The following is a 15405-nucleotide window of genomic DNA, read 5'->3' as shown; positions in this document are numbered from 1 at the left end:
ACTGTGGTACTGCATGCAGAAGTCTGGAGTGGCAGAGAAGTATGTTAGAATAATACAGGACATGTATGAGGGCAGCAGAAAAGTGAGGTGTGCTGTAGGTGTGACAGAGGAGTTTAAGGTGGAGGTGGGACTGCATCAGGGATCAGCCCTGAGCCCTTTCCTGTTTGTAGTGGTGATGGATAGGCTGACAGATGAGGTTAGACTGGAATCCCCGTGGACCATGATGTTCGCAGATGACATTGTGATCTGCAGTGAAAGCAGGGAGCAGGTGGAGGAACAGTTAGAAAGATGGATGCATGCACTGAAAAGGAGAGGAATGAAGATTAGCTGAAGTAAGACAGAATATATGTGCATGAATGAGAGGGGTGGAGGGGGAAGAGTGAGACTACAGGGAGAAGAGATAGCAAGGACTTCAAATACTTGGAGTCAACAGTCCAGAGCAATGGTGAGTGTGGTAAGGAAGTGAAGAAACGGGTATAAGCAGATTGGAATGAGTGGAGGAAGGTGTCAGGTGTGTTATGTGACAGAAAAGTCTCTGCTACAATGAAGTGCAAAGCACTGCAGAGAGAACAGGAAGCAGAGCTGGAGGTGGTGGAAATGAAGATGTTGAGGTTTGCTCTCGGAGTGACCAGGTTGGATGAAATTAGAAATGAGCTCATCCGAGGGATGGCCAAGGTTGGATGTTTTGGAGGCAAAGTTAGAGAGAGCAGACTTCGATGGTTTGGACACGTCCAGAGGAGAGATAGTGAGTATATTGGTAGAAGGATGATGAGGATGGAGCTGCCAGGCAAGAGAGCTAGAGGAAAACCAAAGAGAAGGTTGATGGATGTCATGAGTACAGTTGGTGTTAGAGAAGAGGATGCAGGAGATAGGGTTACATGAAAAAGGGTGGCACGCTGTAGCGACCCCTAACGGGACATACCGAAAGGAAAAGAAGATATTTGTCAATAATGTTGTGCTTGTGTGGGTTTTCCCTGGGTACTCCAAAACATGCAGGTTGGGTTCATGGAAGACTAAATTGTCCTTAGGTGTGAATGTGAGTGTGAATGGTTTGTCTATATGTGCCCTGCTATTGCCTGGCGTCCAGTCCAGGGTGTACTCTTCATCTCACCCAAAGTTAGCTGGGATAGGCTCCAGAACACCTGCGACCCTAATAAGGATAAATGGTATAGAAGACGGATGGCTGTATATTTAAAATGAGCTTTGTTGGTATATTTATAATGTGTCCGATCTGCATTACTAAAAAATGTCTCTTTTTAGCACCGTGGCTAAAAGGCGCCAAAACACAATCCTGGTGAAGGTGCCAGGTCCCGAGGAGAGTCAGGAGGAAGTGGAGAGTGGCTCTGAGGCTAGTGACTCCGTTTCCAATGGTGGTCATCCCAACAATGCACAAAATGGACAAAATGTTACACTCATCACTCTCAACTCAGAGGGTAAGATGTCACAGCTTCACCATGGCCACAAAAATGCAGATACCTATATACAGTATACAGTGCAGTATGATTTCCATTTAGTCATTGATAAACTTGGTTTGATTCTCTGATATAAAAAAAATAGTGGTTTCAGTCATCACAAATCAACAATAGAGCAGCTATTCTTGTATTATGTTCTGTTTTTGCTCTCAGGTTATACGTAGACATGGTTGGCTAAATACTGTAGAGCTACATTTCAATGCAGGTTGTACTTGCAGTGCCATTTGTGTCAACTCATTTTAAGAGCACCATATTATCAAACCAGAAAAAGGTCTAAGGAATTATTGAAGAAAAATCTAAATGAACTGTGTATTATTCTATTTTATTGCAGCATAAGATACCTTTGCCAAAGGCACTGACCAAAGGCAATTCCATCCCATGACAGACCTTGGCCTTTAGGGTTGTTGGTAACAGCCAGGATGGTCTTTTTCATTTTTATTTTGGACCACATTGCTTCAATTTCTTCCAAAAAAAGACCTGAATTATAGATTTGTTTAACGACAAAACAGGTTTCCACTGTGAGGTGACCAGATGTCTCAGAGGCTGGGAAGTAGTCGACAGGATGTCTGGACTCCGCCGTGTTTTACCTGGCATTTGTGGCTGTAACTACTTAGTCTAGTTATAGTCAACATTTTGCCAAAGTAATCCTGAGCTCATGTGGTTATATCAGCTAGAGATGAATTATTACTCTTGATGCAGCGCCATCTAAGAGAGTTCGTTTTCAGATTGGGTCCTTTCTCTGTACACACTGAAACTCATCCAGATTGCTCTAAGTTATTAACACTAGAGGAGGAAATATGCATATTCATTCCTGTCTCACTTTGAGGAACACTGTTTTAATGTTTTCCTTAACATTGCAAGGACATTTTTGCTTGTGTAAAATGAACACCATTGATTGGCTTTCAGTCTGTCATACTAATGTGTTTGTTTTTATTGTGGGCTTTATAGTTCTACTTTTCAATACTCTTGCCCTGAAATGTCACTTCTCCTGTTTGCCATACGAGGGTACTGTTGTATTACATAAGATTTGCTTCATGCTCTTATCCGTGTGTTATCAGTATAGCCTTTTGCCATAAATACAGTGGACTGAATATTTTTTTCCACAATTAATGATTTTATTTTTTCAGGGTTCCTAAATCTGTCTGTGGTTTGAATGAATTTTTCTTTGTATTTTTCAGAAGACTACCCTGGGGGCACATGGTTAGGTGATGAGAGTAACCCAGAGATGCGTGTTCGTTGTCCAGTCTCGCCAGCCGACATGCTCCATATCTCATCAAACTGCCGCACAGCAGAAAAAATGGCTCTCACGCTGTTGGACTACCTTTTCCATCGGGAAGTCCAGGCCATGTCCAACCTCTCTGGACAGGGCAAACATGGCAAGAAGCAACTGGATCCGCTCATGATTTATGGCATTCGCTGTAAGTCCTGCCACTTGCTTGATTTCGTTAATTTTTGGAAGACGTCCTGGTGCTACTATTCAATGAATTCACAGTGACCCATGAGTCAGTGCAGTTTTTTCCACACCACCATTGCATGATTCGTGTAGAGCTTATTATACATCAAGGTAATGCACATAAACCTTCACTCAGCCAGGGATTATATCCTTACTCCCTTGAATCAGTTAATGAACTCTATGAGAACTTCCCATATTTTGCCCTGCTGCCATTACAAAGCAGCATTGAATTGAACACAAAAATAGGGTAGAGTCTCTATTCCCATGGTGGGTTATAACAACATGCATTCATCATTGCACACAAGCGTTAATGTGCAACACATTTTATAACATACCAGACTCTAAATGACAAGCACATGTCTGGAAGAATGATCTGAAAAGAGTCACGTTTAATTCAGTGATCCCTTTGGTTTCTGTGTGAATCCTGTAGCTACATACTGTGTTTTGCACATGCGTATAGAGTGTACTGTATATCAGATTAGTAGGAGGGGAAAACGGTATGCTGGAACTGGAGCATAGCCAGTTGAGTGACTCACTCGGTGTTCCTAAAAAAAGGAAAGGGAATGAAAGAGCACCTGCCCCTCCTGTCTGAACTTGTCCTAACCGCTGTGAAAGGGCTTACCCCCCCCCCCCCCCCCCCCCCCCTCTCATTTTTGAAACCGAAGAATTGAGATGTGAGTCCTATGAACAGTTCGTTAGGGCAGCCACCAATAGCTTCAATCTCATATAAACTTGTTTTCCAGAGGGAGTGATGTGTGATAGGACTGCGGTAACACTTGAAGGTGAAGGAGTAAAAAAAAATAAATAAATACATAAATCATTAAAGCCTTCTGTTTTAATTAAATTACTCCTTCGGATCATTCAACACTTTTGGGAAGCTTTAAGAATGTGTCAATTCTAATACCCTTTTTTTGTGAGGCTGTAACAAAGTTTGCATTCGCGATCTTATTATTCGTGAATATCTGTGTGAAGCATTATTTTAAATAGTATTTCAAATCACTGCCATAAAGTGCTTTTATGCATTCATAGGCAATATTCAATTGTGTGTTCTATGCAATGCCAAGACCTCTCTGCTTCTCTGTAGGCCACTTGTTCCACAAATTTGGCATCTCAGAGTCTGACTGGTATCGCATCAAGCAGAGCATTGACTCAAAGTGTCGCACTGCCTGGAGACGCAAGCAGCGTGGTCAGAGTTTGGCTGTCAAGAGCTTCTCCAAACGCACACCTCGTGGCTCAGGCTCAGGTAATATATAGAGATAACATGAAAAAGACTGGTTCTGTCCTGCATTAAAAGAGGGAGTTGTTGACAAACACATGACATTGTTACATAACACCTTGGACCAAAATTAACTGACAGAACATTGACTTTTGGTGTGTTATTGTACCATGAAGCCCATACATTGTCATACATTCTCTATATGCATAATTGCTGAGGAAAATAACTGTTTTTATTTCATTTTTCTTAAGTCTACATCAGCAGTTTTGAAATTATTATTTTCACAATTATTGCATGAGGTGAGGAGTCGCTAAACTGCTTTGCTCAAAGGTGGATTGACTGTTCTCTGGATGGAAACTAACACCTCACCCAGAACCTGTTTCATTATTCATGAGACTAGTTGGGTCTGTAGAGGCTCATGAACTTACCACCTTCTGGTCACCCAGTAAAGACAGACAAATATGGTGTGAAATTGTACTTGTAGCCTACAGTGCCGTGAAAAACTATTGGGCCCCTTCTCAAATTCTTATATTTTTGCATAGTTTCCCCACATTAATATTTAAGATCATACAAGAAATGTGAATATCAGACAAATATAATCTATAATATAAGTGAACTTAAAATTTTTTTTTAAATGATTTTATTTATTAAGGGGGGGAAAAAAAACTATTCAAAGTGACCTGGCCCTGTGTGAAAAAGTAATGCCCCCCTAAACCTAAGAACTGGTTGGGCTATCCTCAGCAGCAACAACTGAAATTAAGGGTTTTCTATAACTGGCAATGAGTCTTTCACATCTCTGTGGAGATTTCTTTGGCCCACTCTTCTTGCAGAATTATTTTAATTCAGCAAAAATTGAGGGTTTTCAAGCATGAACACCCTTTTTAAGGTCATGCCACTGCATTTCAATTGGATTCAAGTCTGTACTTTGACGAGGCCACTCTGAAACCATCATTTTGTCTTTGAAAGCCATTGAAAAGTTGACTTTATTGTGTATTTTGGATCGATGTCCTGCTGCAGAACCCAAGCAAACTTCAGCTTCAAGTCACAAACTAATGGCCGAACATTCTCCTTCAGGATTTTCTGTTAAAGAGCAGAATTCATGGTTCCATTAATCACGGAACGTTGTCCAGGTCCTGAGGGAGAAAGCAGCCCAAGAACATCACACTACCACCACCATGTTTAACTGTTGGTATGATGTTCTTTTTCTGAAATGCTGTGCTACATTTACACCAGATGTAACGAGACGCACACCTTTTTTAAAAAAAAATATTTGATTTGATTTATTTATTTATTTTTATTTTTTGCAAAAGTAAGACGAGCCTTTATGGGTGTTTATTTGATTACGGGCCTTTTTGTGTCCTTGAAGAAAAATTTGAAGAAAAAAATATATTTAAATATATTTTTTCAATAACCAGCAAATGCTAAAATGATGTCACTTTTACCATAAATTCCTTAAAATATAATAGAATTAATGATTTCTCATTATATATACAAAACATTTCAAATTCTGTCTTTTGTTTTTACTAAAATATGTCTGTCCCTTAAAGTTGGTGTCATTACCGCCACATCAACCATTTTCAGATCAATCAAGTTTATTCAAAATCTGATTCTTTAATTCCCTGTGTCATTTTGTCTTGTCACTAAAGCACATGCTAGGGCAAGAGAGAAGTCACACATTTTGATAAATGGAAGAGTAAGTTTTTTCCTCATTTGTACCCTTAAGTCACATATTTTTTATTGCATGTCATTACCAAAGGACTTGTAGTGTTAATATGTTTAAAGATTTTCCTGTAAAAACTTGATAATCATATAAAATGTTGTACAGGACTACCTAGCTAAAAGAAAAATTTAAGATAACGCTACCAGCGTAGCACAGTTAGCTATGACATGTCATTACCATCACGTCATTACCATCACAAGATGAATCAATTTTTAATCAATATACCATTGTGGCAGTAATGACATTTCTCGAGGTTATCTGACAAAAAGGCCAAATAAAAAAAAAATATCTGAAATCAATATATATGGACATGAACAGATTCTGAGTCAAAGAAAGATGACAATTAAGGTAAGGTATCTAATATAGTTTTTGTGTCATTTTATTTTTGAGAAAAACGAAAATCAAAAGTGCCCGAACTCAAATAAACAGCCTGTTCTGTTAAAGAGCAGAATTTGTGTTTCCATTAATCACAGCAAACTGTCCAGGTCCTTAAAGAGTATAGCAGCCCAACACCATCACACTACCACCACCATGTTTGACTGTTGGTATGATGTTCTTTTTCTGAAATCCTGTGCTACATTTACACCAGATGTAAAGAGACACACACTTTTTTTTTTTTTGTAAAAGTAAGACGAGCCTTTATGTTCTTTTTGGTCAGCAGTGGTTTTCACCTTGGAACTCTGCTATGGATGCCATTTTCCCCCAGTCTCTTCCTTATTGTTGTGCCATGAACACTGACCTTAACTGAGGCAAGGGAGGCCTGCAGTTCTTTTGAAGTTGTCCCGAGTTCCTTTTTGGCCTCTTGGACAAGTCATTGCTGTTCCCTTGAGGTAATCTTTGTAGGCCGGACACTCCTGGGAAGTTTCACCACTGTTCAATGTTTTCTCCATGTGAGGATAATGGCTCTCCCTGTGGTTCGCTGGAATCACAAAGCTTTAGAAATGGCTTTTGGAACGCTTTCCAGACTGATAGATGTCAGTTACTTTATTTCTCAACTGTTCTGGAATTTCCTTGTATTGTGTCATTTTGTTGCAGCTTTTTAAAATCTTTCGTCCGACTTGATTTTGTCAGGACAGATTCTGTTCAAGTGATTTCTTGATTGAACAAGTCTGGAGGTAATCAGGCTGGAGGGGGTAATTACCTTTTCACACAGGGCCTGGTAACTTTTTTCACCTTAATAAATGAAATCACAACCTCTGCAACACCGCTTGGACATTGCGGACAGTGCCTCTGGATTGGCAGACTGGGGTGGTGGCCCCATTTTTAAGAGGGTGTGTTCCAACTACAGGGGGATCACACTCCTCAGCCTCCCTGGTAAGGTCTATTCAGGTGGAGAGGAGAGTCCGTCGGGAAGTTGAATCTCAGATTCAGGAGGAGCAGTGTGGTTTTCGTCCTGGCCGTGGAACAGTGGACCAGCTCTACACCCTTGGCAGGGTCCTCGAGGGTCTACATGTGTTTTGTGGACTTGGAGAAGGCGTTCGACCGTGTCCCTCGGGGGGGTCATGGGAGGGGTGCTTCGGGAGTACGGTGCACCAAACCCCCTCATACGGGCTGTTCGGTCCCTGTACGACCGGAGTCAGACTTTGGTCCGCATATCCGGCAGTAAGTCAGACTTTTTTCCGGTGAGGGTTGGACTCCGCCAAGGCCGCCTTTGTCACCGATTCTGTTCATAACTTTTATGGACATACTTTCTAGGCGCAGCCGAGGCGTAGAGGGGGTCCGGTTTGGTGGCCTCAGTATTACATCGCTACTCTTTGCAGATGATGTGGTTATGTTGGCTTCATCAAGCCGTGACCTCCAACTCTCACTGGAGCAGTTCGCAGCTGAGTGTGAAGCGGCTGGGATGAGAATCAGCACCTCCAAATCTGAGACCAAGGTCCTCAGTCGGAAAAGGGTGGCGTGTCCTCTCCAGGTCGGGGATGAGATCCTGCCCCAAGTGGAGGAGTTCAAGTATCTTGGGGTCTTGTTCACGAGTGAGGGAAGAATGGAACGGGAGATCAACAGGCGGATCGGTGCAGCGTCTGCAGTGATGCGGACTTTGTATCGATCCGTTGTGGTGAAGAAGGAGCTAAGCCGAAAGGCGAAGCTCTCGATTTACTGGTCGAGCTACGTTCCTACCCTCACCTATGGTCACGAGCTGTGGGTCGTGACCGAAAGAATAAGATCCCGGATACAAGCGGCCGAAATGAGTTTCCTCCGCAGGGTGTCCGGGCTCTCCCTTAGAGATAGGGTGAGAAGCTCGGCCATTCGGGAGGATCTCAGAGTAGAACCGCTGCTCCTCCACATCGAGAGGAGCCACATGAGGTGGCTGGGGCATCTGATTCGGATGCCTCTCGGACGCCTCCCCGGTGAGGTGTTCCGGACATGTCCCACCGGGAGGAGACCCCGGGGACGACCCAGGACACGCTGGAGAGACTACATCCTTCGGCTGGCCTGGAAACGCCTCGGGATCCCCCTGGAAGAGCTGGATGAAGTGGCTGGGGAGAGGAAAGTCTGGGCGTCCCTGCTAAAGCTACTGACCCGCGACCCGACCTCGGATAAGCGGTAGAAAATGGATGGATGGTTTTAGAAGAACAACCTTAGTGGATTTCTGTGCGCTACTAGCTGCTCGTTTAGGTTATTATTAAGCCTTTATAAACAAAAGTGGATTGTGACTGACTAAAGCTACTGCCCCCGTGACCCGACCTCGGATAAGCGATAGAAAATGGATGGATGGAAATTAAATCACCATTTAAAAACTGCATTTTAACTTCATGTAGGTTATATTTGTCTGATATTTACATTTGTTTGATGATCTTAAAGTGGGGAAATGATGAAAAAATATAAGAATTTGAGAAGGGGACCTATACTTTTTCACGGCACTGTGCTTTACCAAATAGTAATTTATTTGAACATCAAGACTACAAAAGACATGCATGATGTCGTAAGTTTATCAAATTGCGAGAATGAGATCTGTCAGTTTTTTATTTTATTTAATAATTTTCGAAGAACATTAGGCAAGTGTCACACATTTCAAATTATCTTAACTAAAAAGCACTACTGTATATTGAATTTTGTAATGTAATATTGAGTATATCTGCTAAACACTTTCGTATGTTATTCCATGATCTTGAGCATACTGGGAGTGGCCCTTTTACTACTTTATAGTGTTGTGGCCAGTGTGTGTTAAGCAGCAAATAGGGCTCAAAATGATACAGTTTCTACACTTCATTTAGTAATGTTTACTTCTCTGGCAAATCAAAGTAGATCAGATTATTTGCATAAATGAGTGTATTGGTGTAATACTGAAAGCTGGAACACCGTCTTACTTTTGACATCAAAACAATACAGAACAGACCCTCCCCAGAGAAATGAACAACCTGACCTGCAGATTTTTTGTCATCAGTCCTTCTAGACTCCCCTCCCACATTATTTTTCATTCATTCATTCATTCATTTTCTATACCAATTACTAAAAACAAAAACAAAAAACAAAAACAGACAACCAAAACAGCAGGCAGGATTTTAGAGCACTCTTCTCACATTTTGTGTCCTGAGTTTGAGTGGCTTCCCTTCGGACGTAGACTCCATTGTCCAGGCTTCAGGACGCAGAGGAGGAAGAAAAAATTTGTCGCCAGGGCTCTCCAGCTACTTAGTACAGCCTCTTATACAATTTAAAATTTAAAATTTTGAAATTATTGTAATGTGCTGTCATGTGTGTGCTGCTATGTTTTTCATATTTAATTTGAAAGTGCTATTGTGCGTTTTTTTACGTCCTTTAAGATGCTGTCATGCCCTCTTAAATTGCCCCTTGGGGAGAAATAGAGTTAATTGAATTGAACCCAGTTGACTTAGTGCTTCGGCCCACTTGACATCTAAAGTCTCAAACATTTGGTTTGTACAAGTGTGCTGATGCGTGCCCAAGTTAGTTAAACTTGCCCTCATTTGGCATGCTTGAAAGGTGGCCCATGGTATTGCACAACTGGTCAAGCACTTTGACACGTCATACAATCACCATTATTGTAATGTGGGTGTTCCTTGCCAATTATTAATAACTACCTTTCATAAGATACATAGTCATGCTCACCATTATTGGCAAGCCTTCATTTTTTGCATAGCCTTTAGAATGTCTTGAAATGTACCAAACTTGTATCATCAGGATCTTTTAATTGGAGGTCCAAAGTAATTTAACAAATTATTATTTATTTTTTTTCATCATCGATAATGTAATTTGAAAGCAAAACAAAACAGAAAACAGCATGTGCAGCAAAATTGTCACTCTCCTTAATATTTGGTTACGTACCCTTTGGCAGTGATGACAGCCACCAAACATTTCTTGTATCCATCTATAAGCTTTTTGCTCTTCTCAGGTGGTATTTTCTCCTGCTCTTCATTTACATTTATACGGTTATTTTCCCTAATGGCAGATTTCATCTTCCCCCAAAGATTTTCAATTGGATTGAGATTAGGACTCATTGCTGGCCATTATAAAACAGTCAATTTGTTTTTCCTTTTCAACCATCCCTGTGTGCTTTTGAATGTGTGCTTTGTTTGAGTCCTACTACTATTCTCTATTTTTGTTTCATCTGTCCATAAAATAAAAAAGCCCTAAATAAAATGTTATCATTTGATCTTTTGTATCAAACACGAGTTCTAGAAAAATTTTGTTTTACTTGATTCATCTTCTTCAGGAGATATTCCACATTTAGCATTTCATGGGTGCCAATGATGGTGAGCGCGACTGTACTACTAAAAAGACACAGGCACACACACACACACACACACACACACACACTGGTTGTCCTATAATAAACGCGATAGTGCTTACATGCCAAAATGCACAAAATAAATTAACATAACGATTGAAGCTTGTGCGACAATCTTGACACGAAGCCTGACGTGTCAAATGGCCAAGTGTGACCACCGTTAGTGCGAGAAGACCTTGGACTGGTCACCAGAGCTTTTCCAAATAGCTTGTTATTCATTCTTGGTTCTGACAGCGATAATAGTTTAATGAGAAATGATCTTAGAAACAGTATTTCTTGATACTTTTATTTTTCTTATTTTAGATTTTTTTTTAACATTCCAATGGTGTGATTTTTGTTTATTTTATGGCTTATGGTGCAGACCCTCTAACCTCCTTTTGCTGCTATTTCGTGACATTGGGGCATGTGGTGCTGTAGTGGGCCATGTGACAGACCCATTCAGGGGTGTTCGTCTACTGGTGAAGTGTTGTGTATGTAAATGTCTGGTATTCACATACAGTACAATATAAACCTTGTCCACATATTTTTACAAAAGTTTGATAGGTTTGTATTTTCAATTGTATGATATGCAAAACAACAATGGAATAAAAAGTCATCGCTTATTTTTGCTACTTCGTTTTTGGATGTAGTGCTCGATGATCAGGCTAAGAAAATTAACCTTTTTCATTTACTTTAATTGCCACAGGATACATCCAGTATGGCCAGATACAGTACAGTAATGGGGCATGTTACTATGTGCTGTCTTTAATGTGTGCTTGAATCAGTCATACTTAATTCCTGACCCAGACCACGAGCACAAAAGCGCCTGTGTAACATTAGTGTTTCTGCTTTGGAACAGACGGAGGTCTCGCAGACGAGGCCACCCACATAGAAGCAGCCACCCAACAGACCCTGCACTACACACTGGCCAATCAGCAGGTCCAGTTCCATCACATTGGAGAGGATGGACAAGTTCAAGTGGTGAGTATCAGTAGTTTGTCATCCCTTGATAATGCTCTGAATTGGTCATCTCCAAGGGAGTGTTTAATGTGGTTCATATAGTCTTGTGTATGTGTTAGTCTTATCATGGTCAAAGTCCTGCCTCACTCCGAGCGACGTGGCCAAATGCGAATGAATTGGACCATCGCTGGAAAATTACCGTTAGCGACTCTTCACCGCACACCAAGTGAACAAGCACCACTGTGCTGTAACATAAAAACTGCGACCGTGTAACGGGTACTGTATTAGTTTCAATAAACCACAAAATCATGGTGCGATTGACAAGCAAGAAGCGGATTGCCACAAAGAGTTGGAAACGGGCAACAAAAAACGAGAGAGTGTGGATATATATTGATTCTGTATAATTGTTGGCAATGATTGATTGCCTCATTCACAGACTGCGCACGTACATTTCGGCCACAGAGACAACAATGCTTTGCTTTGCTAAAAAAAAAATTTAAGACGATATATCTTCATCAAAACTATCACGATAAACAATAATGTTTTTTTTTTTTATGCCTCAGAAATAATGAAAAATAAGGCCCGCCCTTATTATTTTTTAGTATTTTTATTTTATTTTGCTTTTAAATCCGTATTGTTATGATTATTATTAATGTGATTATTGTTTTCATGATTATTATGATGATGGTTATTATTATTATTCATTCATGCATTCATTTTCTGGACCGCTTATCCTCACTATGGTCGCAGGCGTGCTGGAACCTATCCCCGCTATCTTTGGGCGAGAGGCAGGGTACACCCTGAACTTGTTGGCAGCCAATCGCAGGGCACATATAAACAAACAACCATTCGCACTCACATTCATTATTATTATTATTATTTTTTTATTGTTATTAGTTGTTATTATTTCCTTTCTTGTTTCTCTATTAAATTGTTTTTATTTACTCTGTGATATGGATCCCCGTGGGTCTGAAATAAAGAGCTGCAAGACTAGCCTAGTTTATATGGAGCCTTCTATTCCAATTACAATCGCTTTAGCAGTCCAAACTGAATGAAAATGCTCCGTAGCAACACTTCAATCAGAATAAACAGGCAGAATCCGAATGGAATTTCATTTGGTTTCACAGGAATGCTTCGTCTTGACGTAAATGCAGGGTGACGTCATCGTTTACACACGGCGTAAATATGGTGGCTCCGGACGCAGCTCTTTATGTGACGGAGATCTTGTTTTTAACTAGAGTGCCGCGAAAAAGTATTGGCCCCTTTTTCAAATTATTTTGTTTTTGCATACTTTCCCCACTTTGCATAGTTTCCCCACTTTAAGATCATCAAACAAATGTAAATATCAGACAAACATATCCCAAGTGAACTTAAAAGGCTGTTTTTAAATGGTGATTTCATTTATTAAGGGGAAAAAAAACTATTCAAAGTTACCTGGCCCTGTGTGGAAAAAGTAATAACCCACCTTTGTTAAATCATGAATTAATTGTGGCTAATCACAATTTTTGGTTAAGTTTCACTGATCACAGCCAAGCCTGAGTACCTCCAGACCTGTTCAATCAAGAAATAACCTAGTGTAAACAGAATCTGTCCCGACAAAATCAAGTCGGACAAAAGCTATAACAAGGCCCTTCACCGGTCAATCAAATACACGTTGACATTCGCTGTTGTTAACTACTGGGTAAACGTGTGCTATGGTTATGCTTAATAAACAGTTAACGTTCCAGTGTTTGTGTTAATTGAGGACTAACACACACAACATGGAGCGAAGCACTGATGTTTTAAACATCGTCGCGGTGGAGAGAGCTGTTCAGCTCAACTCGCTAGCTCGTTGGCTCGCAGCCATGCTTGTTAGCTCGCAAGCTAGCTCGTTAGCCTGTAACAACAAACAGTTAACGTTCCCTTAAGTGTATCTGTTGTGTGAATCTACGTACTGCATATGGAGCAAGGCTGTGGAGTGTGGATTATTGGACGGAGCCACCACCGGCAAGAGTGTACCAGTCCACCGGTGGTGGCTCCGTCCAATAAAAATTATAAGTATTGTGACAGGCCTAGATATATACTATTATTTATGAAACAATAAATACAGTTAAGTCTTATTGTAAAACAATATTTACTCCATATGTATACACACTTTATATATTTCCTAGTGATGGGTAGATGATACCCCATGAAGTGTTGCGGAACATTGGGCAAACTGTATTGATACTGTGTCGGTGCTGTGTCCCTATGTTGCACAATACGGGACACCTGCTGAATCTTAAATATCATTGCTGGCAACTTATACGATATTATTTAGGTAATTGTATGTTACATTCTATTATCTTAATCTAAGTTTAAAATATCTTTAACGTATACTGTCAATAAATATTGTGAACGTGTCATGTGAAAATCAGAGTTACAGTGTGATTGTGAGTGTGCTGTTGCTTATGTACTTGTACTGTGTTTGAATCAGTTTCAAAAATAGTTTTTTTTTTTTTTTTTTTTTTTTAAAAAGGCACACATTCTTGCTTTAAAGTTTTTCAGTGTTTTGGCATTCAGGCGAGTCCCTTTTTTGAAGAAATTTCTCCAGCTTTAAAGAACACTCTCATAAGGGGTTTCTGTGCCTAAAAACTGTAGAGACTGTGGAAAGAGGTTTATATATATTTAAATTAAATTTGGTAGGGACTAGCTCGATTCTGAATGACGGCATTGGCAGGGAATGAGTTAATATACTATTACGTTATGAGGTCAGGTATTATACTTGCAAATATATATATATATATATATATATATATATATAGTATCTTTTTTTAACAGGCCAATAACTTAATAACCAGCCAATAACTCAATAAGTTTTTAACGTTATTCGCTAAAGATTATTACGTTATAGGTCCAGGACTTTTATTACGTTACTGACCAGTTATTACGGTATGGGCCTATTACATTTTTAAAAAGGGCGAATTTATTACTTTATGGGCCATTATTACAGTATCGGCTTTTATATGCCTCGATGGCATTGTGCGGAGGAGGTGCTTTTAATATTTGTAGGACAGTTCAGTCGAACAAATGCAACATTTAACGTTCAAAAAAATTAAACGTATTAATTAGTTACTTTTAAATATATTTTTATTCTGATAGAACAAACGGAAACTGAGAGGAACAGGATGAATCAAGGAAATGAAAATGAATACCTTATTTGCTGAACCAAAATGGTCCAACACGACAGAAACCTTTTTTTTTTTTTTCTTTTGTGCTCCATATCATTATGCTTCAAAAGTTCTGTGGCTGAGATGCAAAAGAGCTGTGACAGACACGCATTGACCGTTGACAGATGCACGCTGTTATAAAGACAGTTTGGCACAGTATCATGCAGTGACAGGTACGAGTGATACAGCGGTCGTATCGGTCACATTACTTTTTTTTAAAGCAATACGCGCACTGGCACGGGGTTTCTTGCTATGAGCTTGGCACATGCGCCGACGCATTGGTGTTGCCAGTCCCATCACTAATATTTATTGTTATACTGTATTGGTACGGCTTAGCGGAGGCAGCCGGCTGCCTGGGTTTTGCTTTGGTTTAAACCTGGAAAGTTTTTTATGGAGGTGAAAGCTCTTTTCCATTTTTGATTGGCTGTTATCGGCAACGTGATACTGTTCACCGGCAATTTTGATTTTTAATGGCACTCGAGTTGCCAAACCCCGCACACTGCATGACAGTACAGTTGGTTTCGGCCGCATCGCTCATTGTGCGGCAAGCCATAAAGTACAGGTTTTTAAAGAACAGATGATACTGATTATGCTACCCAACACATTGAGTCAAAAAGCAGAAATGCTGCATCTTTAGGGTTGGCTGGATAACTTCTAAAGCTGTTAGGGTCAA

General features: G+C 40.3%; 1 protein-coding gene across 3 annotated transcripts in view; it reads left to right on the top strand.

The window, feature by feature from the left end:
* The window catches only part of banp (BTG3 associated nuclear protein), a 74442-nt gene that overhangs the window by 16558 nt on the left and 42479 nt on the right, over window positions 1-15405 (top strand). For all 3 annotated transcript variants that reach the window (XM_061772822.1, XM_061772821.1, XM_061772823.1), the window contains exons 6-9: window positions 1261-1433; window positions 2651-2890; window positions 4010-4168; window positions 11444-11565. In XM_061772822.1, the coding sequence (XP_061628806.1) occupies window positions 1261-1433; window positions 2651-2890; window positions 4010-4168; window positions 11444-11565 (694 nt within the window). The remainder of the gene's footprint in view (window positions 1-1260; window positions 1434-2650; window positions 2891-4009; window positions 4169-11443; window positions 11566-15405) is intronic.

The sequence above is a fragment of the Phyllopteryx taeniolatus genome, chromosome 5 (assembly GCF_024500385.1).
Source record: "Phyllopteryx taeniolatus isolate TA_2022b chromosome 5, UOR_Ptae_1.2, whole genome shotgun sequence".
NCBI classification, from domain to species: domain Eukaryota; kingdom Metazoa; phylum Chordata; class Actinopteri; order Syngnathiformes; family Syngnathidae; genus Phyllopteryx; species Phyllopteryx taeniolatus.
This window is presented reverse-complemented; position numbering and strand designations above follow the sequence as displayed.